General features: G+C 39.8%; 1 protein-coding gene across 2 annotated transcripts in view; it reads left to right on the plus strand.

Moving 5' to 3' along the window:
* CWH43 (cell wall biogenesis 43 C-terminal homolog) overlaps window positions 1-24,272 on the plus strand; it is a 30,167-nt gene that overhangs the window by 202 nt on the left and 5,693 nt on the right. Inside the window, exons 2-11 of one of the 2 annotated variants that reach the window (XM_054823102.1) lie at window positions 4,815-4,935; window positions 5,073-5,227; window positions 6,584-6,785; window positions 7,814-7,902; window positions 9,868-10,122; window positions 13,836-13,961; window positions 16,127-16,206; window positions 17,418-17,523; window positions 20,321-20,456; window positions 23,320-23,469. In XM_054823102.1, the coding sequence (XP_054679077.1) occupies window positions 4,815-4,935; window positions 5,073-5,227; window positions 6,584-6,785; window positions 7,814-7,902; window positions 9,868-10,122; window positions 13,836-13,961; window positions 16,127-16,206; window positions 17,418-17,523; window positions 20,321-20,456; window positions 23,320-23,469 (1,420 nt within the window). The remainder of the gene's footprint in view (window positions 1-4,814; window positions 4,936-5,072; window positions 5,228-6,583; window positions 6,786-7,813; window positions 7,903-9,867; window positions 10,123-13,835; window positions 13,962-16,126; window positions 16,207-17,417; window positions 17,524-20,320; window positions 20,457-23,319; window positions 23,470-24,272) is intronic. The other variant, XM_054823101.1, reaches the window with a different exon arrangement.

The raw sequence follows: 24,272 nt of genomic DNA on the forward strand, positions 1-24,272 counted from the left end.
GAGTTGTAGCTTGCATCCTGGTATCAAGGCATAAGAATAAACATTCCAAATTGCCTCAAAATTCAGATGATTCTGAAAAGAGACAGGAATAAGAAATTCTTGCTCTCCCAAACTCATGCTTTTCTTTTTTTCTCTCAAGCTTTTAGATATGGTCAGAGGAATATTATTTGCATCCATTGTGTTGGTTTTTAGACCAGTACTGCATAATTAAAGACAAATCTCATTTCACTTTTATTTCTAGAAGCTTTTAAATTACTACAAGTCATGCCCAATAGGAAAAAAGTTTTTGATATTGCACAGAGGTTGGCAGAGCAGGTGTCTTTTGTATAGCAGTTCTGCATCTGTGACAACGGGTAGGGAAGAGACATTACAGAACAGCTTGGGGCTATTATAAAAGTAATCTGCTGTGAGTGAAACATTCTTTTTGGTAGACTTACTATCTGAGGCATTTTTTTGTTTTGTTAATATATATTTTTTAAAATTTGTTAAATGTGTCTGTATGCCTGTAGCATATTGATGGGGTTATAGGCTCATCCTGAGTGTGAGATGGCTCTCGTATTGTCAGTTGCACAGTAATAAAGTTTGATTTCATATTTGAGATAAAACTGCCTCACTACCCATCCCACATGCTCCTCCCTAAACCAAGACTTGCTGGGATTTCCTCTTTGGTCTTCAGCTAACTGGTGCGAGTCGTAGCTCTTGTTGATTTTCTGAAAGTTTGTTGGGAGAATGTTTGACAGCTACAGTCACACACAGAAGCAAGTTATTGCTAATGAGTTTGCAGCACCTGAATGAACTCAGAAGAGACAAAGATCTCCATCCTGTGTACAGAGAAAATGCTGCTGCTAACTAGTGTCTTTCAGAAGCAGCAGCTTCTGGCTTCTCTTTCAGAAGCAGCAGTTCCTAGCTCCTCATTTATAAATATAAGATGATGATTAGAAAATCACTTTCCATACAATTTTCTTCTTTTACTGGTAGAAGACAGAACAGGATCATTTAATTTACTTTCTCTGCAGAACTTTAGTTTTAAAAAGAGTTCTTGTTCTTTATCCCTCAAAAAGATATTAGGACTGAACATAGCTCATTGCTTTCATCAGTTTAGATGAAGCATAGTTTTACCATGTTCTTTTCTATTCTGTCTGTCATATCCATCTTAATACTTTTCTGTTGGTTTTAATAAGCTTTTCAATGAGCAGTGTCTTCCACTTCAGCTTTCTGCAGCAGTGCTCAGTGCGTTGCTTTCTACAAGATTGGCTAATTTAGAAACTATTAATGAGTGTAAGCATTACAAATTGCACCTTGCATTCCTTCAGATATCACAGTAACACAAAATTTATTTAAGATTAGTCCTTCAGATCATCTTGCTGTGTTTACTGGTTCACTTTGCCAAAAGAGATGGAAATCACTTAAATGTGTGTAATTTTTCTTCTGCTAAGTAGAAAGCAGTGGCCTATAATGATGTGTAAAGTCTGTTGGTTTATCCCTGTTTGTCTCGCCTGAATCGCAAGCTCCTGAAGTTCAAACAAAAGAACTACAAATGAAAAGCTAGCACCTTCAGTAGTAATCTGGGGAGAGAATGTGTTAATGGAGGTGGTCACAGAAGGACTCCAGAGCATTGGGAGACTGAATCTGTACACATCCTTACTTTTGGGCTAACCTGAGCATTGCTGTACACAGGTATGACACCTCCCCTTCTTATATCCCTCTGCTGTTTCCATCTCCAAAATGGTCCTAATACTGTCCGCCTCTTCGTGAGTCTACGCCATATTCTCTCCCAGCTCTGCTGTACTTACTCTGATTCCCCTTACCTGTTGCTCCACAGCGAGCATCAGCATTTGGGGAAGATGTAAGAGCATGTTGCATGTTCCTCACCCTCTTTGTCTCCAGAAAAGAGTTTAGCAGCCAGTGGTAACTCTCACTCTTTTCTTGCCTCCTTACTGCAGGTTCTCAAACCACTTTAAGTTATCGAGATGCCCTTGCATAGGCAGCACTGGGCTTTAGGGCTTTCCATATTGTGGTGGGTTGACCCTGGCTGGAGGCCAGGTGCCCACCAGAGTCGCTCTCTCACTCCCCTTATTCACTAAACAGGGGAGAAAAGGCATAACGAAATGCTTGTAGGTCGAGATAAGGACAGGGAGAGATCACTCACTAATTATCATCACGAGCAAAACAGACCAAACTTAGAGAGGGAATTCATCTAATTTATTACTAGGCAAAACAGAGTAGAGGAATGAGAAATAAAATCAACTCTTAAAACACTTCCCCCCACCCCTCCCATCTTCCCGGGCTCAACTTCACTCCCGGCTTCAACCTTCCCCCCCTCAGTGGCACAGGGGGACGGGGAATGGGGGTTACGGTCAGTTCATCTCACGGTGTTTCTGCCGCCTCTTCATCCTCAGGGGGAGGACTCCTCTCATCGTTCCCCTGCTCCAGCATGGAGTCCCTCTCACGGGGTGCAGACCTTCAGGAGCAAACTGCTCCAGCGTGGAGTCCCCCACGGGGCCACAAGTCCTGCCAGCAAACCTGCCCTGGCATGGGCTCCCCTCTTCACGGGTCCAGCGGTCCGGCCTGGAACTTGCTCCAGCGTGGGCTTCCCACAGGCCGCAGCCTCCTTCAGGTGCCTCCACCTGCTCCGGCGTGGGGTCCTCCATGTGCTGCAGGTGGAATCGCTACACCCCCTCATCCTTCCTCCATGGGCTGCAGGGGGACAGCCTGCTTCACCATGGTCTTCACCACGGGCTGCAGGGGGATCTCTGCTCCGGCGCCTGGAGCTCCTCCTCCCCCTCCATCTGCACTGACCTTGGTGTCTGCAGAGTTTCTTCCATCTTCTCACTCCTCTCTCCGGCTGCAAAAGCTCTCTCTCTAAGTGTTTTTCTTCTTCTTAAATATGTTATCACAGAGGCGCTGATTGGCTTGGCCTTGGCCAGCGGCGGGCCCCTCTTGGAGCCGGCTGGCATTGGCTCTATCAGACACAGGGGGAGCTTCTAGCAGCTTCTCACAGAAGCCACCCCTGTAGCCCCCCCACTACCAAAACCTTGCCACGCAAACCCAACACACATATACATCTTTTTACTTGTTTCTCATCACTTCGTTATCTTTTAAATTATTTCTGTGTTATCATACTGTGTGTCTGTTTTTCCTAGTCCTCAATTATTCCTGCTTTCTTTCCTTCTTCACACCTGACATGTCTTCCTTCTTTCTCTTTTTGATCTTTTTTTCCTTCTCAGAAAGCCCATGGCCTTCCTCTGGGGCTTGTTGAACAAAACTGGGCAGAATAATCCACCCCATTCTACTGGAAATAGTCAGTCTTCAATTTTGCAATCAAAAAATCTGGAAATTCTTGATGCTTAGCTAAAACCAGAATATTTAGGGGTTTTTGATGGAAAAGGCTCTTCCCATAGTTACCATTATCTTTCTTTTTGCCTTTTCGGAAAGCTTTATTTTCTCAGAAACTTTTGTTTTAATTTCTGTATCCTTTCATATTACTTGATTTTCTGTGCTATTTAAAAAAAACCAAAACAAACTAAACAATGAACTACCCCTGTGGTAGCGTCCATTTCAATCTGTCTTCAGACAATATGCAGTAAATTTGTATGTTTGGATAGATGTATTTACGTTTTGGGTGTACTTGCTCAGCAACAAAAGGTGTGTCTCCTGTAAGTAGGCAAACCCACGCTAGCTTTAATCTGGCTAGCACAAGTGATGAAAGATTTGAAGAGGCAGAGTTGTGGATTTCAGCACAATTTAACAACAGAAATCTGTGTGCATTGTACATGCAGCCTCTGCTAAAGTCCATACAAGTGCATCTTCACTACACATTGATTTCATTTTACCATCTTTGCTGTAAGCTTTGCATCTTTTACTCTGAGCAGAATGTGCAAATAGACAGTTGGAGGATTCCTAGCATGCATTGCCAGAATCAGCTGCTCCATTTCTGGCTTTCCTTGCTTAATGTCTCTTCAAGTTTGACTCATACTCACTTAGCAAATGGCTGGTAGCAAAACAATGTTGCTTCTCCTGCTGTTTGTCATTTGTCCTGGGCGAGAATTTGCCACCCTGACTGAAGTTACGAGAATGTGTGAGACCCATAGTCAGTTGAATTGGAAACCTGCTAGCAGAGCTTAAAACTGCTGATAAAGGTGAGGTCACTGTGCCCTGGGAAATGGTGAATGCTGTGCACATGCATGGTCTCTTTCAGTGATGGGGGAGTGACAATTTCCAGTAGCAAGATGACATAGGCAGCTAATGACCACTCTAAGACCAGATGCTGGGCAAGAGAAAGCCTTGTTCACCTCCAGTAAGGCGATTCCCTACTAATCCTTGTGCAATGTATGGCGACTGCGCCTTTCTAAAAAGGATGTGGCTTTTGCCGCAGTGCACTTACATAACTCAAGCCACATCCTTTTTAGAAAGGCGCAGTCACCATATGTAAAGTTTTATGGCTTTTGAGTTATGCAAGTGTGCTGTTCAGGAATATCTATATGCTTAGATATTTTATCCATCTATCCTTTTTATGAAATTAATGACCATAACTATTTAAATTAAGGCAGTCACCGCAGCCTTGGATAATCACTTAATGTTTGGTTTTTTTTTCCTGAAAATGGTAACTGCTATAATGTCATGTATACGCAGTTTCTATCCATACCTTCATTTGTTTGGTTTGTTTAAAAATGTGTAGTGTCATGTGTTTTCAGATGAATGGTGTAGCCATTCAAATTACAGACAAGATTGAACTAATACACAGGAAATCCTTATTACTTGATCCCTGTTGCCCATTAAAGCAACCTCTGTGTGTGTGTTGTGTTTGATTGTAGGAAGCTTAGCATCATACCAGGCGCCAAATGCTTCAATTAGACTATTCATCTTGGCTGCAGGTGTTTCCTCCTCATTGCTGGTTCAAACAGTAACATGGTGGTCAGGAAACAGTTTACAAAGGTATCTTTTTATACTGATGGGGTTGTAAATGACATTTCTTTATATTAAAAGGTTGGGGTTTTTTCTGAGAAGTAAGATTTTTCCTTTTTTTTTTTTTTTCCTCAAATACATCACTATTCCAAAACTGATTCTTATAGGTTCGTCAGGATATGGGGCTTCATGCTAGGCAAGATAATACTCCTTGTTCTTCGCATCTGGTGTACTTCACTAAATCCAGTCTGGAGCTCACAAGCTGCCAATACTGTCATACTGACACTTGGTTTTATAGCAGCACTGGAGCGAATTTATTCAGGTAAGCATATTACAGCAAAGATGGCAGTTATGTAAACATCCTAAGTTATACCTATTTATGTTTCACTGGGGTTTGATTCTTTGTTGTGGTTTGGTTTTTTTTTTTCCCCAGTATGGTCTGGTTTTAGACCTGATGCACGAGCATTGCAGACATTAGAAACCATGGGGTACTTCCATCTGCCCGTAACATGGCAGAATCAGTATCACAATTCATACAACCTGCAGTAAGTTGGTGTTGGAACTGCTAACTAATTGCAGTATCAATAATGTGACAGTAACACAAACAAAGGCATACCCTAGACCAATAAAACCAGACTGGGTTATTCTCATTCCAACATGAAACATCTGTGGTATTTCTGTTATTTTCTTAATTCAGTCTATTCTTTGAGTTTCTCTACCAATGTGTGTCCTTTGGCAGAGAAGGGAGACAGGCCAAAGTTGGGGAACAGCTGATGTGACAAAATAAACAGAAAGAATTGAAAGTGTGGATGAGTTGTCCTGGTCAAAATTTGCCTGAGTTCTTGGAGCATCTGGACAGAGTACATAGCAGTAGGGGCTGGCAGGGCTAATCACACTTGAAAACTGTGAAGGTAGTGTTGTCAAGACAGACAGCAAGGTTGGACTGGTTAGTTAAGGCAGCTCATGTTAAATTCTCAAAAGTTCCTTCCTTCTCAGTATAACCTGAATGAATTAATTGAAAGATAAGACCTTATCTATGTGTAAGTAGGTATAAATTGGCATCATGTGTATTGTTTGTAGACTGGCATTACATGATATAAATAAAGCCTGAGCTTTCATCGTAATTTAGAAAGGGAAACTACTGCAGGAGATTAGGAAGGGAATCTGTTTTCTTCCTAGGTGACAGAGCAATATGTCTATGCAATTAAAGGCACTGCTTTCTCCTTAGAGCAGAGAGTATCTAAAATTCATGGAAAAAGGAGAAGAGAAGGAAGGGAGTCTATTTCTGGCTTCTTTGGAAGTGTCAGGTTTTGTTCTTATCATGTTCTTATCAGTTTAGAGTTTCAGAGACTAGAATCCTCTGAACAAATTCTGATAACTTTTCTGCTTTCAAAGCTATTTTAATTATTTAAATTCCAGTAGTATGAAGAATTATCATATGGGCAAGTTGCCATTTTTGTACACTTAATGTGAGTAGCTTTTCCTGACAGACCTAGGAATGTTATCAGAGATTTTTTTTGTCTTACCAGTTTCCCTGAATGATCAGGTAGGTTAGCTTTTGTGTCTGAGCCAGTAATTTATTCTGGTAATTTTGTGATCTTGGTTGGTTATTTTTCTCAGTAACCCTTTCTAATAGGATTTGACAGTTTGCTCAGCTATATTTCTATTCTTATTCTAGGTGGAGACAAGAGGAAACAAGAAGCGAACAAAACTGGTAATGCAGTTAGAGAGACTGTTTCCCACCCTCATTGGCTTTTGTCAGGGATTGCTTTTGGCAGCCTCATGTTCCTCACCCTGTGGATATTTGGGGAGGTCTCACTAATTTCTAGATGGGCAGTAAGTGGACATCCACATACAGGTCCAGATCCTAATCCATATGGGTAAGTGCCTTTTTTTTTTTTTTTTCCCCAATTATAATTATTTAAACAAAGCAGTAATCAAAAGCCAGTGCTGTAGTGGGTGACAAAATAAAACTCAATCAGCCAATGGTACAAGAACTTACATAGAATAAAGTGGGTACAAGGTACTTCACACAGATGACTTGTGGATTCATTCTTGCTTTCAGATGCCTCTGAGCATTGTATCTATACTGATAAATCTTAATTTTTTCTAATACAGAATTATTTTTATTTCAACAATAAAAAACTTGATTTGCCACATTGCAAAACAACTTTTAAATTAGAACTGAAGTTCAAGGACTTATGAATGAAGTGCATCTATAATATGCAGTAAATGAATCCAGCAGTTGACTTCAGAGAGGAGATGGGAGGAAATAGTGTACATCAGAGATAAACGCAGATAAAAAAAAGTAAACTGCATGCAGTATTAAAAGATATACTTCTGTAGAAGTTTTGGTTAGTAAGAATTTAGTCTTAATTCTGTATGTTGCTCACCCAGGTTCCAAAATCTAGAAAGAGACCGGATTAGTTATTCTGAGTCAACTACATGTAGTGGCAGGTGAGGTAGTTAATAATTTGGAATTAGTATAAACAAGAGCTACCCAAGATTGATAGCAATGTTAGATGCTGTAGGATCCTCTATTTGAAGTGAAGAAAGTGCTTCTGTTTGGGGTGGATTCCTCCCTCTCATTTTCTCTGAGTTGTTTTTGCCTTTTGTACCCAGTACTTCAGTGGAGTGCTTCTGCTGCTGCTGAATGTAGCTCATACATATCGTACATTATGATAAACTGCCATTATTTTCAACTGGATTTTTTTACGTCCAGTAAAGGAGAGAAAAATATAGCAGGGTGTGAGATAAAGATATTTTGTGCTCAAATTGAGCTCTGTTTAAAATGAAAGGATTGTAAAATATTACCAAGCATCCTTGTCTGTATGTCTAGAAGTTTCTTTTTCAGCAACAGGTGTTTATAACATTATGTGTGATTTATTTTTCCTTATTGTTGTATTAGAGGTACAGTTCTGTTGGGCCTGGCTCATGGACTGATGCTTTCATTTTGGAGCTGGTCTTCTGTCACCAGTTTTGCCTGGTTTCTTGTAGGTAGGTGCAAATCCTGAGCAGTATTTTTGTTTCTATTACCTTATTCCCTTTACTCCAGCCTTCTGACCCTACACCACATCTCAGAAAAGTCAATTGCTAATCAAAGCATCTTTTTCTCTGTCACTGACTGTAGTATGCAGTTGTCTGACCGGTTGACTAAGGGTTACAGGCCAAATCTCCAGGCCATTGCAGAGCAGCGTTGTGGACGGTGTCCCTGCCCGCGGCAGGGGGGTTGGAACTAGATGATCTTTGAGGTCCCTTCCAACCCTAACGATTCTATGATTCTGTGATTCTATGATTCTCTTCAGAAACCCCTGTTCCCAAGAGTAGTGTCTCAGTTCTCACCGTCTGCATGGTGTAAGGCTACATCTAGGGTTATGGGGTTCAGAGGACACAAGCCTCTTGATTCTGCAGGAGGCACAATAGCTTGTAGTTTAATGGGCAGTTCACCTGGAGGTAAGCTTGCCTCCTGCCTCCTTAGTTGCCAAGATCTCCAGGCAGTAAAATAGTATGAACATCAAAGCAGTTCTGCTGGAGCAATATATCTGTGAATCAGTCTGCATACAGTGGGTCTTGAGTGGTGGGAAGAGGGATTCAAGTGCTGGATCTGGACATCCATTTTCAGGAGGATGGTATAGCTATGCTGGGGAGCAAGCTATGCATGGACCAAGTAGGAGGAGATGGAAATAATCCTGCTCTTGAACTGTGGAGAGATGTGTTTTCCATACCTTCTCAGCATGTATGGATGCAGCTTGGTTTAATTTGTAGGCCCATATGAGTGAAATTTAGTGATATAAATGTTGTTTAATAAAAACATAAATCTGCTGCTTTTTTGGCCTTAGATAATTGTAGATGTAGAAGCAGTACTTCCTACAAATGTTTAATAATAAATTTGGACGTACCAAAATACAGAGACCAAAGGAAATGATGAGTTAGGTTTTGCTTTTTTTCTTATTCACTTTCTCTTTTGGAACACTTAAAAGCCACGCTTTCAAGTTATTTTCCACAACCTTGAAGACAAGAAGTTTAATGCTAACCGAGTTTATCTTAGTCAGGAACCAAAGTACAATACCAAATATCAGGAAAGTCACAATAAAGGCACAAGAGTTGGCAATGCTTGAACCATCAGTTGCCCACATAATACACTTTTTGGTGCAGGTGTTAGTTTTAAGAAATATGTGTGCAGATTGTAATGTGAGTATGAACATTTGATTTTTGATGTACACACATTGCTAATTTAAAACAAGTACAGAATGGTTCTTTAGCTGATTCAAGCATTGTATTCTAAAATGCTCAGAATCTTGATGCATAAGAGTAGGATATTAAAAATGTTTCTATACATTTGCTATCGTGATGTGAAAGTTAGTAAACATTTTCTTACCTACAATAAAGTTTTTTAAAATGAAGTCGTCCTGTTATGTAGAGTTTCTGTGGTTGTTAATGTTCTGTTTGGGGTCAAATCCCATCACAGTCAAAGACAGTGTGGTAAATCAAGGATCTTGCAGTTAGTAAAAGATTAATAGTTGTTTTCTTGCCCATCATATGGTTATCTAAAGGGAGAGAAAATCAGGGAAAGATATATTTTCTCTTCACTGTAACCTATTTAATTCTTTCTATATTATGCTAAAGGAGGTTCATAATATCTTAAAAACTGCATCATCCCTCTGTTGTGCTGGGAGAGCTCTGTGTAACAAAAACTGTTCAATTTTGGCTCTTGATGTTTCTCTGCTATCTTTTTGCTGCACTGTTTTCAGCTGAATAGGCAATCTTTAGGAGAATGAGGTATTGGGAAAAGTAAGAGACTGTCTTTGGCTTTTGGGAATAACTGTCCTTCTAGTGATGCAGTTCTCAGAGCTGCAAAGCACAGTTGTATTTCTTTTTTTCCTTGAACAGAATGTGAAAAAGAAGGTGGCAGATAATATACCTGCCGGTGACTTACTCTATTCTTTTTCTATCCCTTCACAGGTTTAGCATCTTCAGCCGGTCTCCTTTATTTACACACCTGGAGTGCTGCTGTTGCAGGCAACATTCTTGCTGTCTTTACTATGTGTGTGTGGCCTCAGCTGGCTGGACGCTTTGTTAGCTGCCTGCATCCTGGGAAAGCCATGAGTACAGCCATGTTTGCCTATGTTCTTGAATTATTCTTCTCTGTGTGGTGTACAGCTTATAAATTTGTACCTGGAGGAATTTACGCTAGAGAAAGCTCCCATCTTCTTTTAGGTACATTTATGACTATAAACAAACACAAATATGTTTGCTTTAGCCTCAACCAGATGTTTAAAATGTATCTAGTGTATAAATAATCTTTCCAAATGCTCAGCTTCTATTTGATTTACTGTGGAAGGAGTTTCTATGAGAAAATTAGTAAGACATGCAAAAAATAATCTACTTGTTTCTTTACTGTTAGAGATAGTTTAAAATGTGGACAGAAAATGGAATTCAGTTGAGGGAAAATGACAAAGTGAAAAAAAGTCTGATAATTCAATACACAACTGAGGAAGAGATCTGTTAATCAGTCACCCTAATAATATGGCTGCAATCCAGAGTGTGAATGCACCTGTATGCTAGCTGACTAAGATAGCAGTATGGTACCTCAGGTAACAATGCAGTTTCTGGAAACTCAGGGGTTTATGAAGACTGTGTTACTGGGACCGTAATGTAATTCAGTGCATTATTTAGCTCTGCTCTGAGGAGCAAAGTGCAGCATCCTGCTAATCTAGCTAGTCTGCATTTGAGACCTGAGCTTCGTTTCCATGTGGCTCTACCTTATGCTTTGTGGACACACTGGCATGTTTGGAGGAATGTCGATAAGCCTGCAATGTCAGAAACATGCAAACAGGAGAGGAAGAAAAGGCATTTTCAGGTATTTGCCAATGAGAAAGAATTGAGGTGAGCAAATATAAAGGTTTTAGCAAAATGATCCCTTGATGACGGTGGAAATGAAACCAACCCTTTCTGGTTTTGTCTCCAGAATTATTTTCTTAATGGGTACTAATGTGTTTCAATAGCATATTTTACAAATTATATTTAAACAATGCTAAACATTGTCTTGGGCTAAATGTGTGGCACATTTTAGAATGTGACGCATTATCCTAGCTTTTGTTTGAAAAGCATTAATGAATGCTGTGCTTGACTTGTTGCTCCAATGGTTTTAGATTTCCTAAATGTCTTTGCAGCCACTTTCTGTCACTCCAGTTTCTTAGTCTCCATATGTGTTTAATATATTACAGCAATCACATGCAGGGTTTCAGTTTCTTATGATTTGAGGAGAGTTCAGTTACGTTTATTGCAGTTTTCTTTGTTCTGAAAGCACTCTGAGGGCCCATAGAAACAGTTATCTCAGTTAATTTAATTTTATTTTTCGAAGTTATGTGAAGAAAGCGTGTGTTAGAGGACCGTCAAATCCTTTCTTGAGTAATGCTTTGACAAAAGAAAAGCTGTTATATAAAATCCCTGTCACTTCCTTTGAAATACACACTTGTGATTAATTCACCTGGCATGATCATGGGATAGTAACACAGAGATGGCCCCAACTTTCTCTTTGGTAAAAAGAAAACTGAACTGAACCCATCTTAGCTGATGGTACTACATGAGTTTATATTCCATATAAGAATTCAGTTTCTGTCTTTTTGATGCCATCCCATTGCTTATCAAAGATTTGCAAATTATACTGTGAGAGTGTGTATTTGTTGCTGGGCTTCTACCCTTACAACCTGGCTTTCTGGCAAACTGCTTGTTTTCTTCTGGTTTCTTTCAGGTGCAAGTGCTATTTCTTGCTTTCTCCTCCTGTCCCATATCCTGCCTTTTTCTTGCCCGCGGTTTGGGTAGGGAACTGCACCAGGAAAAGTGACAATGAAAGTAAGATCACTATATTCAAAACTCTTGTGCTGCTTCACTGTGATGTAACGTAATGCTGAGAGGTCAGATCCCTGGTCTTCCATCAAATTTAATGGCTTCAAATCAATCTCCCTTTGAGAAGGGTTTTGGTGTGTGTCCCCTTCTTCACTGCACTAGACCCAGCTTCCCGCTTCGCAAACTTTCACTACAAATAATGTAACAAGTAAGGGCAATAAGCAAATACTGAGAAATCTTCAGCTATAACTCTGAAATAAAACATGAATTCTATAGTTAATTAACTATGCCACAAAGATATTAAGGACATATACCTTCTCCAGCAGAGCTCTTATACAATTCATTATGCTCTGATGTCTTCTTTGCAGGTAATTGGATCCCTTTAGCTCATAAGGGATGGGAAAAGAGCTTATACTATTAGTCTGAACTACCTTTTGAAAAGAAAAGGTACCATCACAGTGCATAGGAACAGTTAGTGCACTGAAGTCTTACTAGCTTTTAAAATGTATCTATAGGTGTGCTTAGTTTTCTATTCTTAAAAAGCACAGCTGCTTCTGTTGGCTCTGGAGCACAAGAATACAAGGTGCTGCCATGTTAAGCTGGCCTCCCAACCTGCTGCAGTCTGCTTATGCTGTTTTAGAACAAACTGTTGAGCAATTGCTTTTGTAGTTCCTAAATAAAAATGTATTACTTGTATCTTGGTGACAGAGCAGTTCATTTGCAAAGATAATAGGCATCTACAATCAACAATGTCTTTTTTTCATCAAGCTGCTATTTTAAGGTTCTGTAATATGTAAGTGTAACTTAATTGCTCTTCGAAGTTTACTGGAATTAACCTGGACAAAGCACTGGGCTGAGCTGAGAGTTGTAGCCGTAAATAGGGGCCTGGAAGCATTTTAGCATAATTTATCTACCATGTGCTAGCCTTTTTGGTGTAATACTCTGAAGCTATACTGCAAATCAATCTTTGCTTGAGAGTGCTGGCTAAGTATGTTTGAGGTTCTGTGGAAGCTGGTGTGAGGATACACAAAGGTAGAGAGATCTGCTAGAAGATTTGCTACTTTGCCCCAGACCAAAAGATTAAATTATTTTTGTATTGTTCTCCCAATTGGTATATGAATGGAGGAAGGGAAAACATGGCTTTAAACAAATATTTCACTAACAGAAGAAAGTTGATAAAACGTGCAGTAGTAGGACCCAGTAGTGCTAGCAGAGTTAAAATATCTCTGCCTTTCCATAGTGAATAATGAGAGAGGTTCTGAGGATTGCTTGGTTAGCACCCAACACAGCCTGATGCTGGGGACCACAAAGTTATCTGGTAATGTCATGATCCTTAGGCTGCTGGGTTGCAAGGGAAGAGCAAGAACAGCTGTAAGTTGCATTAGTGTCAGTAGTGCCCCTGGTGCTCAGCCTGAAAGACCTGAAGGTGGACTGTGTTTTGGATCTAACTGTAGTCCAGAGTAGAGATCATAATGTGAAGGGATATTTGGCTAGACACTTTTGCTATTAGGTCTGCTCTTCAGTCATCAGAACAAAGCCCACTTAGTAAGGCTGTTTCAGGTGTATTAAATCTTAGCAGCAATTTATTTGGGGGAAAAAAAAAATCCCAAACAGTATAATTTTGAACTTCATTATTTTTGTGTGAAACAGGTGTTGAATGGCATTTTAAATAATCTTTTAGCTTTGAATTTTTATTGCAATGCTACTATTTTAAAATATTTTTTTAAAATTTTTATCATTAGTGGCATGTTTAATGTCACTAGCTCATTTTGTTGGAAGCAATGCTTATGTCAACAAGTAGAACAATGTAAATTAAAAATTTTTGAAGTGCTGCAGGCATAGTTGAGGTGAACACTATGACAATGATAAGTAGGATCTTCTCTATCAATAAATCTCATATTGCCTGCATTACTACATTGGATATGGCATTTATCTGTGTTTGTGCTTTGAATTTTCTTTGTTGTTGGAGCCATAAGGTTGAATGTAACACAACAGCTGGGAGTTTATAAACGGTGCATTTATGAGCAATGTTTAATATGTTAAAGCTCTATGAAAAAAACTAATGACTTATATTTTTACAGGATTTATAATATTATGTATTGGGGCAGACTTTCTGACAGGACCCAAGAAAGACCTTAGCTCTATCTTTGAAGTGAAAAGCAACCAAAAGCCACTATTCAAAAAGAGTAAAAACTATATTAAACTACGTAAGTATAATTTTACTTCCTTTCTTCCGTGACTCTAGTAATACTGTCTGAGGAAAAAGAGTAATGCAATGGAGTGTTTTGCTCAGATGTTTTAGAAATGTTCTTTTGGTGCTAGTTTAGAGCCAGACTTATAGTTGATATTGCCCTAGTTCCCATTTTAAGGACATATAGTACCAGAGGAGCTGATTCACTATGATTACAGTTGAGAGGCTAGTCCTCATGGAGTGTGTGAAATGGAGACCAAAGAAAATGAACTGGGGGAAGAAAAATTGTGAAAATGGATTTGTGATTTCATTTTGTTGGTTGAGGAGGATGCCTCTCTGGATCTTGGGATTTATTACATGTGTATACAAAAGATATAAATGATTTCTCAGCCCGTTTGGTATGTTGATTTTGAAGCAGTTCAGTATGACATCCTTTACAGGGCTGTGAGAGCTGGCTGGCAGTGGGATGGGACTTGGTTGGCCCAGGAGCTGCTGTATAAAGTGATGCCCCTCCCGCATGAGGAGGCAGTCCTGCAAAGCCTGTTGTGGCTGACATCACAATCCTGACGCCTTGCTGCACATTCAGACCAGGCCTGTGCTCAGGAAACCTTTGTCATCTCTTGCCTGTGAACTATGCCTAGTGATCCCAGCTTTCCAGATTATATGTATGAAGTCTGTTTTTTCCTTTAGGTTTTGAAGAGAAACTAAAATGTTTGAGGTTTTACTGCTTTTTAGCTTTTAAGCCTCTGGAATCCATCCAAATGATGCTTTCAAGTATTTCTCTACAATCATTTGAGCTTCAGATTTGTTTTCATTGTTAGCTTACTTTTTCTAAGGAAAAGGTCTGTCAGTATTGTGAAGTTTGGTAAAGGAAAAAATCGTTAGGCATTAGGGCATGCTAACCTTACAGAGATCAGGGTAGTGAAGGTTCAAATTCCTGCATCTTTTTTTTTTTTTTCTCTCCTCTGTGACTTTGGATCAAATCACTTCTCATTTGCATACCTCATTTTGCCTCATTGGGAAAGTGGAAACAATAGCGCTTCACCACTTTTCAGTGCTGTTTCTGAAATCTTTATGAAGGTCTTTACCCTATATACTCAGGGGCCAGAAGAATGTGGCCCTTGACACTTCATGTGTTAGAGGCAACATGAGCACCAATACAATTGGCTTGAATATTACTAGTCAAAAACATTTCACAAAAGTGAGTAAATACTTCAAGATATCTGTCACAAAGCACAGCCCCTTGTACTTCCTCATCATCCCCAGACTTGTATTGTTTCCTAGCTTCCCCTTTAAGCACCTTTGCATCTGGCAGAGAATGGAAGTGCTTGACATTTACTAATGTAAACAGCATGTCCTTTCTTCTGATGTCATCCATGGTAAAATTTATTTCAATTTTACACAAAATTGTTCCAGAAAACTTGCATTAAAATAATTACATATCTGTTTAAAGATTTGTTGAAAGAATAAACTGGAGTTTATCATAAAAATGAAATCATTGTAGATACTGTGTGCTACTGTGTAAATTAAATAGTTGCAGAGGGGCTTGATCATCAAGTTACAGTGTGCCAAACCCTGAAAGCTCTTAAGTGTCCACTGTGGTTATTTGGAAGGCTACAGGTGCAATGGGAAAGCTCTGGATTTGCATTCTGTAAGGCCCTAGTGCCTTTCCAAGAATGTGTCAAACAAAGGGCTGCTCTGGAGGTCTGACATCTAAAGGCTTGTGAAGGAAACTAAATTTTCTTCCACGCATTGTATTAATATAAACCAAAAATTGTATACTACAAATGCATACCTGGAACACAGAGAGGAAAACACTGGAAGATTTACATGATGCTCTTAGTAATCTCCTGTAATGAATTCTTTGATAGATATAATTTTTACATAAATATTCCAAGGAGTTTTTGTATGTTGTATCTGCTCAGCCTGTTGTGTTTTGGAGAATGTAAGTGTGTCTGCACACATATAGGTATTCTGCACACACAGATACTCTTAAGTACACTACTTTGGAATAGTGTTATCACTGGCATATGTGGAAATTTAAATGTATACATACGTTCCCCATTCTATGAATAGCACACCTTAGAATGACAGTGCACCCAGTTCTGTTTAATTGCCATAATAACGATGTTGTTTTTCTCTTGCTTTAAAAACAACTTTTCTGTGTTTCTCTGTTTCAAGTATTGTGGCTGTTTGTTGGTGTTGGTTTGCTGGGATTGGGTCTGCGTTATAAAACTTACCAGAAGAAGTTGGGCCAAGGGGTGAGTAGTGTGTTTGTGAAAAGGGTGACTTTCAAATATACAGTAAAATGCATAGGTGTGTTGGTGCTGAAGAAGTCTTTGTGCCAGTATCCAAGTATTCACAACAATAATGCAGAAATAAAGATGCAAAAAGTTTAATTTGTAAATATTCTGAAAAACCGAGATGCTTGCCTCATAACATTCAATTTGAATGTTACTTTTATAAATGAGTTAATTTGAATTGTATTCAAAACTTGACTGGACAAGGCTGTTAGCAGCCTGATCTTATATCAGGGATGTTTGAATAGATAACCCCATGAGGTTCCTTCCAGCTGAAGGAATTCTATGCTTCTATATTTATATGCATGACTCTGAATTAAACCTCTCTGAAAAGTTGGTTGACTTAGATTAGGCTTAGACTAGTTACAGAAATTGGATAAAAATCGGAAGATTCCAATTTTCTCTCTGGCAAAAAAGTAGATACTGCAATAATAGTAACAATTAAGATGCTTGATGCTTGCAAAGCTTAGCATTTAGATTACTTACAAGTTGTCTGAGTGTGTTGCTTGCATATTTAGAAATTTTAATTCAAAATTAGAGCTCTTTTGATCAGATATAAATTAACTTTTCCATTCTACGATTTAATTGAATTTTTGATGCAGGTTTCAGTTACGAATTAGACTTTTTTTCTTTTGGTGGCAGTTAAGAAACAATCCTTTGAAACTTGCTCTTGACATGTATTCCTGTTGGTAATTTTTTTGTTAGAGAAATCACTGATGACAAATACAGAAAAGGTGATGAGAGCTAAGTAGAAATTGTGCGTGTGTGCGCGCATGTGCACGCACATATGTATTCACACATGCACACAGATATATACAGCTGGCTTTCTTCTTAGAAGTCATCCAGGTTTATAGTACCTTAGAATGTGGGAAAAAAGTGGATAGTTCCTCTTAAGAAGATGATAAAATTCGTAGTTTCTTTCATGTTCATTTATTTACTGTTACTTGTACAAATTCATTTTCACTATGATGACTCTTGTCCTCTTGTTAATAGCAGATTTTTCTCAAAAATACCTAAAGTATTTTGTAATCCTGACAGCTTTCTTAGGAAAATATGTTGGTTAAAACATCTCTTCTTGTGTGTCTCTTATGGCACCATGTATCTGACGTTGTTGACTGCAAAGGTATAATACATAAAATTGTACCTGACTTTTTTCCATTTATTTTTCTGAGGTTCCAAAAAGAGACTTCTCTGCTATGATCTGGCCTTTTAGATTTGCATATGACAATGAAGGATGGTCTAATTTGGAAGGATCAGCTAATTTGCTTAATCAGACAGGTAACTTTTTTCCCACTTCATTTATATTTGAGAGGCCTCATCCAATGAGACAGAAGCAAGAACGGCTGCTGGGTAACTGAGTCCATTCTTGCATTAACAGAAGGACCTGTGTCTAATGACTTTCTCCTGGGTTTGTGAGCTGTTCCAATACAATCACTTGCGTTAAAAATCCATTTTCAGAGGTGATAATTTTTTAAAATATATTTTAAAGAGGTTTCTGGTTGGAGGAAACTCTTTATTATTTGGATTCTTTTTCTCATATTGCTGATGAGTTACTGTTTATAGAGAAATTATTTGCATGAATGAAATAATGATAAATATCCTTTCAGATCGAATTTAGTGTTTTATATCTTCTCTGTGTTTTTGTAGTTTTTTTTAGATATGAAGCATTATATAATTCCTAAAGGGTCTGAAATTAAAATGCCCTAAACAAGGTATACAGAGGAGAAACAGACAAGTCTATGTCTATCACTGAGCCAGAGCAATGTATAAAATAGTGATTGTAGCTTGTTTCAGTTGTCATGATTTTTACTGTAAAGAAGGATCTTTTAACCTGTTGCTTACAGACAGCGTTTTGGTTGTAAAATCAGCTATCGGAAATGAAGAATTTGGACCAAAAATTAGTGCCACTGCAGGGTACATTGAAAGGAATCAACCAGTGGTGCTTGTAGGTGTTAATTACTTTCTGCGATACCCGATACCCGTGAGATAGGGAAGAGTGGGAGCTGCCCCATTAAGATTTAAAGTAGCTCAGGAGATTAGGAAGCATCTGTGCTTTCATTCCAACCTTTGTTGTTCTCCTCTCCTCCTGTGGTGTGAACGCACTGCAGGGCTTTCCTGAGCACCTCAGGCTTGACAGACACAAGCAGTAGTAAGGCACTGACACAGGTGCTGTTGTGCAAGTCTTGATTTTGTGGCAGAGATGCTCAGGAGTTGGCGAAGAGGGAACAGGCTGATTTGTGCCTCATTCACTCTGTTGTCCCATGGCCAAAGGTTCAGAGGGCTGAGGTCTGTAGGCTGTCTAGCCATATGAGAAAACAATTGGGACGTTTGGTAAATTGAAATTTGGGGCATTCTTGTACATATGTAATTCCATAGCTCATGGCTTATGTCTGAGTATTTATTTCTTCTTTGCATATTTAATTATGAACTGTAACAAATGCATTTATTTCTAGTACCTATAATTTAAATTCATGAATGTGACAAAAAGTGATTTACCTGGTTAAGTCCATTGAGCATTTCTTTGTGGTAATGAAGTATCACTTCTAAAAGAAGCAATTGGTAAGTCAAAAAGGCAGCAAATTCCAAAATATAAATGAATAAATCTTAATTCCTGATTGCTAGAAACAGTATTCTGAAGTTTTATGTTATATGTATATTGTTATATAAAATACCACATTAATATTTCCAGGAAACACATTATGGCATTCAGAGTTAAGCCAGAGATTGTTAAATGATTTGTCTCCTAAAGATGACTAACTGATTTTGAGAGCCACAGAGAAAAGAGTGGCTACCTTCTTCAGCATAGGGGTTATCTTTAAATGTGTGGTGGCATGCATTCCTTGGGCTCATCTTCTCTCTATTGGGATAGTGAAGATGCAACATTTAGTAAAGGCTTTTGTGATTGGAACTCCTGTCTGCCTTGAAGGGAACCACCATCAGCCCCACTCAGTGGTTTCTGTCATTGTTCTGTGTCCAGCACATATACTAATGATGTAGAAACAAAAATCTAGGAACCCACTTAAAAGTACTCTGAGCTGCCATTTTCCCTGCTAACATTGCTTTCATGGTGCTAAATAAGACATTTCAAAAACAAAAAATTTTAGGTGGCAAGAGTAGTGCTGGATGGAGTGGTCTCAATGCCTTATAGAAGGGCTGCAGATGAAGTGGTGACAGATCAACCTGCTTCCTAGAGTAGGAGAGCACTCCAACGGGGCATAATCACAGCAGGAAGGGAGCACTTGCTGCTGCTGCAGCTGTACCAACCTGTTGCTTGAGCTGAGCCTGGATGGTTTAGCCAGCCTGTGGCCAGCTTGCAGACTCCCACCTTCCTTCATGTGTGGGCAAGTCTTTCTCAGCTGTCAGTTCCTTAAGGGACCGTGTAGCTCTTCATGTATCCTGCAGCTAAAATATAGGAGAATCTGCCATGTTCCCCTGACAAAACCACACCTCAACACGTAAACAGAGAGGGACCACAGTGCCCTGAGAAAGTGAGGTGGCTGTGGATGGTCAACAATTCACCAGAGCTGGGAACCGTTTTGTTACCATGCCTGGGGGCTGACACTAGCTTGCTATGGGCTGATTAATTGTTTTGGCAGCAGCAACCTGCTCCCTCTTGCACAGGAGCCTTTGGTGCAGAATAGGATTTGGTAGATGAAGGTAAGTGCAGATGTGCTGTGTAGCGCTTTGCTCATGAAGTTGAAAGCAGTAACTTGCTACTGTGCTGTTAATCTGTGTATGCACATTACGTCTAATGCTTTTGAAATGGTCCACACTAGGTATGCGCAGGTAAACTGTACTGTGGAGTCTCGTGTGTCCGGTTATGCTCTAGGGAGGAGCTGTGGCATTCAGACACTAAGTATCTCTCCATCAGAGGCTGTGTAGCATAGAGTGACTGAAAGTTTGGGTGTGACTCTGTTGCCAGTGTAAGATTTGCCCTGATTGGCTCCTGAAGGACTTGTGTCCATCCCTGTGTAATCAAAAGGGAAATAATGACATTATATAGTCATTTATAAATCGCATTTATAGGTCACAATTATAAATTTGGAAATACTTTCTTTTTTCTTCCCCATTTTAGGTGCAGATTTTATCACTATTATAGAGAGTGATGCCTCTAAACCATTCATTGGGAACAATGATCCAACAATGTGGCTAGGGGAAAGACTAGGATTTTACACAGATTTTGGTCCAAGCACAAGAGATCACACTTGGGGGTGAGTCATCTTTACATGCACAGTGACAGTAAATAAATGTAAAAACACTACCTAATACTAACTCCACTAGAACATGGGCAAAGAATAATTGGAATAATAATCACCATGATCACTTGTTGGAGCTTGTCTTTAAGAACACACTTTGATTCCTTAGCATTACAATGCAATGGAGATGAAGTTTTCTCGTTGTTAAAAATGATCAGATTTTGATGCCTGCCCTTGTAAGCTGCTTTGGCTTTGGTGATGCAAAGAATGGTGTCCTGCCCTTTAATGTACAAATTTGGAAATCTATCATTCTAAGTATTATATCTGATTGGCTTTTCTTGTTATTTTGTTTTGGACTATGAGAACTTTAGATTTCAGACTTAAAATGTGATAGCAGTTGGAAAATGTAACTGCACCTGGAATTATTAGAAATTTTGAATTCATTAAATCCAGCTTGGGCTGTATAGTGGGAAATGGGCATAGAAAGGCACATATCTACTTGACCAGATTTTTTGTATCTGGTTTTATTTTACTGCTTGACCAACTACCAGTTGCATACCTTTGAAAATCTTTGCCGCCTAGAAAATAATGGCTTATGATGTGACTTTTTTTCCAGGGGAATATGCAGATCTCTGTGGCAGATGGAAGTTCCCAGTGATGTTGCAATGGCTATTTAACTTTTGCCATATGTGAGGGGAATTTAGTAACTTTCTTCTTCCAGAGCCTGTGTCTTTAAGGGATACAGAATGGGGCAGAAAAGTCATTCTCTGAAACTTTCTTCATGAAATATTTTGAAAAACCTGATGCAAAAATGCTTTTAAGGTTGATTTCAAACAGAAGCTGAAGGAATGAGAAATCATAGAATCATAGAATGGTTTGGGTTGGAAGGGACCTTACAGATCATCTAGTTCCAACCCCCCTGCTGTGGGCAGGGACACCCTCCACTAGACCACATTGCCCAAAGCCTCATCCAACCTGGTCTTAAACACTTCCAGGGATGGGGCATCCACAACCTCTTTGGGCAACCTGTTCCAGTGCCTCACCACTCTAACAGTAAAGAATTTCTTTCTAACATCTAATCTAAATCGACCCTCCTTCAGCTTGAACCCATTACCCCTTGTCCTGTCACTACACTCCCTGATAAACAGTCCCTCTCCAGCTTTCCTGTAGGCCCCTTCAGGTACTGGTAAGCTGCAATTAGATCTCCCCGGAGCCTTCTCTTCTCCAGGCTGTGAACAACCCCAACTCTCCCAGCCTGTCCTCATAGGAGAAGTGCTCCAGCCCTCTGATCAGCTTCGTGGCCCTCCTCTGGACTTGCTCCAACAGCTCCATGTCTCTCCTGTACTGGGGCCCCCAGAACTGGACGCAGTACTCCAGGTGGGCTCTCACAAGAGCAGAGTAGAGGGGCAGGACCACCTCCCTCGACCTGCTGGTCATGCCTCTTTTGATGCAGCCCAGGACAGGGTTGGCTTTCTGGGCTGCAAGCGCACACTGCCGGCTCATGTTGAGCTTCTCATCAATCAATACCCCCAAGTCCTTCTCCTCGGGGCTGCTTTCAATCCATTCCTCGCCCAGCCTGCAGTTGTGCTTGGAATTGCGCCGACCCACGTGCAGGACCTTGCACTTGGCCTTGCTGAACTTCATGAGGTTTGCATGGGCCCACCTCTCCAGCCTGTCAAGGTCCCTGTGGATGGCAATCCCTTCCCTCCAGTGTGTCGACCACACCACACAGCCTGGTGTCGTCGGCAAACTTGCTGAGGGTGCGCTCGATCCCACTGTCCATGTCGCCGACAAAGATGTTGAACAGTGCCGGTCCCAGTACCGATCCCTGAGGGATGCCACTCGTCACCGTTCTCCACTTGGACATTGAGCCGTTGACCACAACTCTTTGAGTGCGACCATCCAGCCAATTCCTTATCCACCGAGTGGTCCATCCATCGAATCCATGTCTTTCCAATTTAGAGACAAGGATGTCGTGCGGGACAGTGTCAAATGCCTTGCACAAGTCCAGGTAGATGACGTCAGCTGCCCTTCCCTTATGCACCGACGCTGTAACCCCATCATAGAAGGCCACCAAGTTTGTCAGGCACGATTTGCCCTTAGTGAAGCCGTGTTGGCTGTCACCAATCACCTCCTTGTTTTCCATGTGCCTGAGCATAGTCTCCAGGAGGGTCTGCTCCATAATCTTGCCAGGCACGGAGGTGAGACTGACCAGCCTGTAGTTCCCTGGGTCTTCCTTTTTACCCTTCTTAAAAATGGGGGTTATGCTTCCCCTCTTCCAGTTGGTGGGAACTTCACCGGACTGCCAGGACTTCTCAAATATGATGGAGAGTGGCCTGGCCACTTCATCCACCAGTTCCCTCAAGACCCGCGGATGCAACTCATCAGGTCCCATGGACTTGTGCACCTTCAGGTTCCTTAGATATTCTTGAACCTGATCTTCTCCTACAGTGGGCGCTTCTGCATTCTCCCAGTCCCTGCCTTCTGTGACCTGGGCGGTGTGGCTCTCACGCTTTAAAGATGTATTTCTACCTGCTTCTACTTCTGATAAAATACATTTTAATTACTGGTAGTATAAAATTTGGTGTCTGAAGATGCAAGTTTTGAAAGGCTCAGTGTAAGAATTCATATATATGGAATAGTATTTCTTAGTGTAGGAGTGAATTTGATAATACAATTATAGATACATACGTAAGTATTGTTTTAGAGGAAAACCTAAATTTAGAAAAATCTGCTAGAGATGGTTTGTGTTCTGGTCTGATGGTTTTGAGTTCAGTGACCATTAGTCCATTAGTCTTCTGCCTTCATTTATCTGCTTAGTTCACACTTGTGATGCTTGTGAACTACAAAATGTAACTGTTTCCCTCTTCTCATGTAGGATTATGGCACTATCAAGGTATCCAATTGTAAAATCTACCCATCACCTCCTTCCATCTCCAGAGGGAGAGATTGCACCTGCCATCTCTATGACTGTCAACTTCACAGGGAAACTGGTTGATTTTGTTGTCGCCCACTTTGGAAATGAAGAGTGTGTGTTTTATCTATTGTTACATATATTGTGCAAAGTCGGGTAATATAGTTGTAATTTGTGAACTTCTGGAATTTCTTTTGTACCCTTTAAAATCTGCTGCTGTAATGCTGGTTCTAATAAGGCACGTTGGAGGAAATGCTATGGCATAGCTATTGGTTTAAAATTTTGAAGCATTTTTAAACAGGGACAGATGTGTCACACAAAACTCAGCTGAGCCTAATGTCTGAGTTACTAAAAATATAAAGATACAGTTCTACAAAACCACAACAAGTAATAGGGTTACAGATACATCTCAGTGCAGGATAGCATCCTGCTGACTTTCCACATATGGAATAGATCTATTATATTCTACAATGAGTGCAGATAGTTACAGTTACAGACAGATAGCATTATGGACAATTGGTGTTTATTAAAATGAAAAGTAACAATTCTGAAACCTCCAAGAAAGGACAGTGTTGAAACAGCAACAATAATATCCACTCAATGTCCTTCTGACTATATGAAACTGGAAATAGGAAATCTGATCTCTGGATTCTGAAAGAAAGAATTATAGCAATAACTCAAATATGTGATGGAAAAGATTAAGGTATATATTTCAGTTTTTTAAAACAATGTCTTGATTACTTGTGTGTAATAAATATTAATAAGGGATAGTTTTGTGATGCTCTATGTAGCTATATTTTCTGGCTTATTTGCTGCAATATCTGGTATGTTTGTGGTTATGTAGTAAGATTTGGGCTATTTTTTTAATATAAGTTATAATTCTTGGAGAGGCAAATTTATGGATTGGATGCAGAATA

The sequence above is a fragment of the Grus americana genome, chromosome 4 (genome assembly GCF_028858705.1).
Source record: "Grus americana isolate bGruAme1 chromosome 4, bGruAme1.mat, whole genome shotgun sequence".
Lineage (NCBI taxonomy): Eukaryota > Metazoa > Chordata > Aves > Gruiformes > Gruidae > Grus > Grus americana.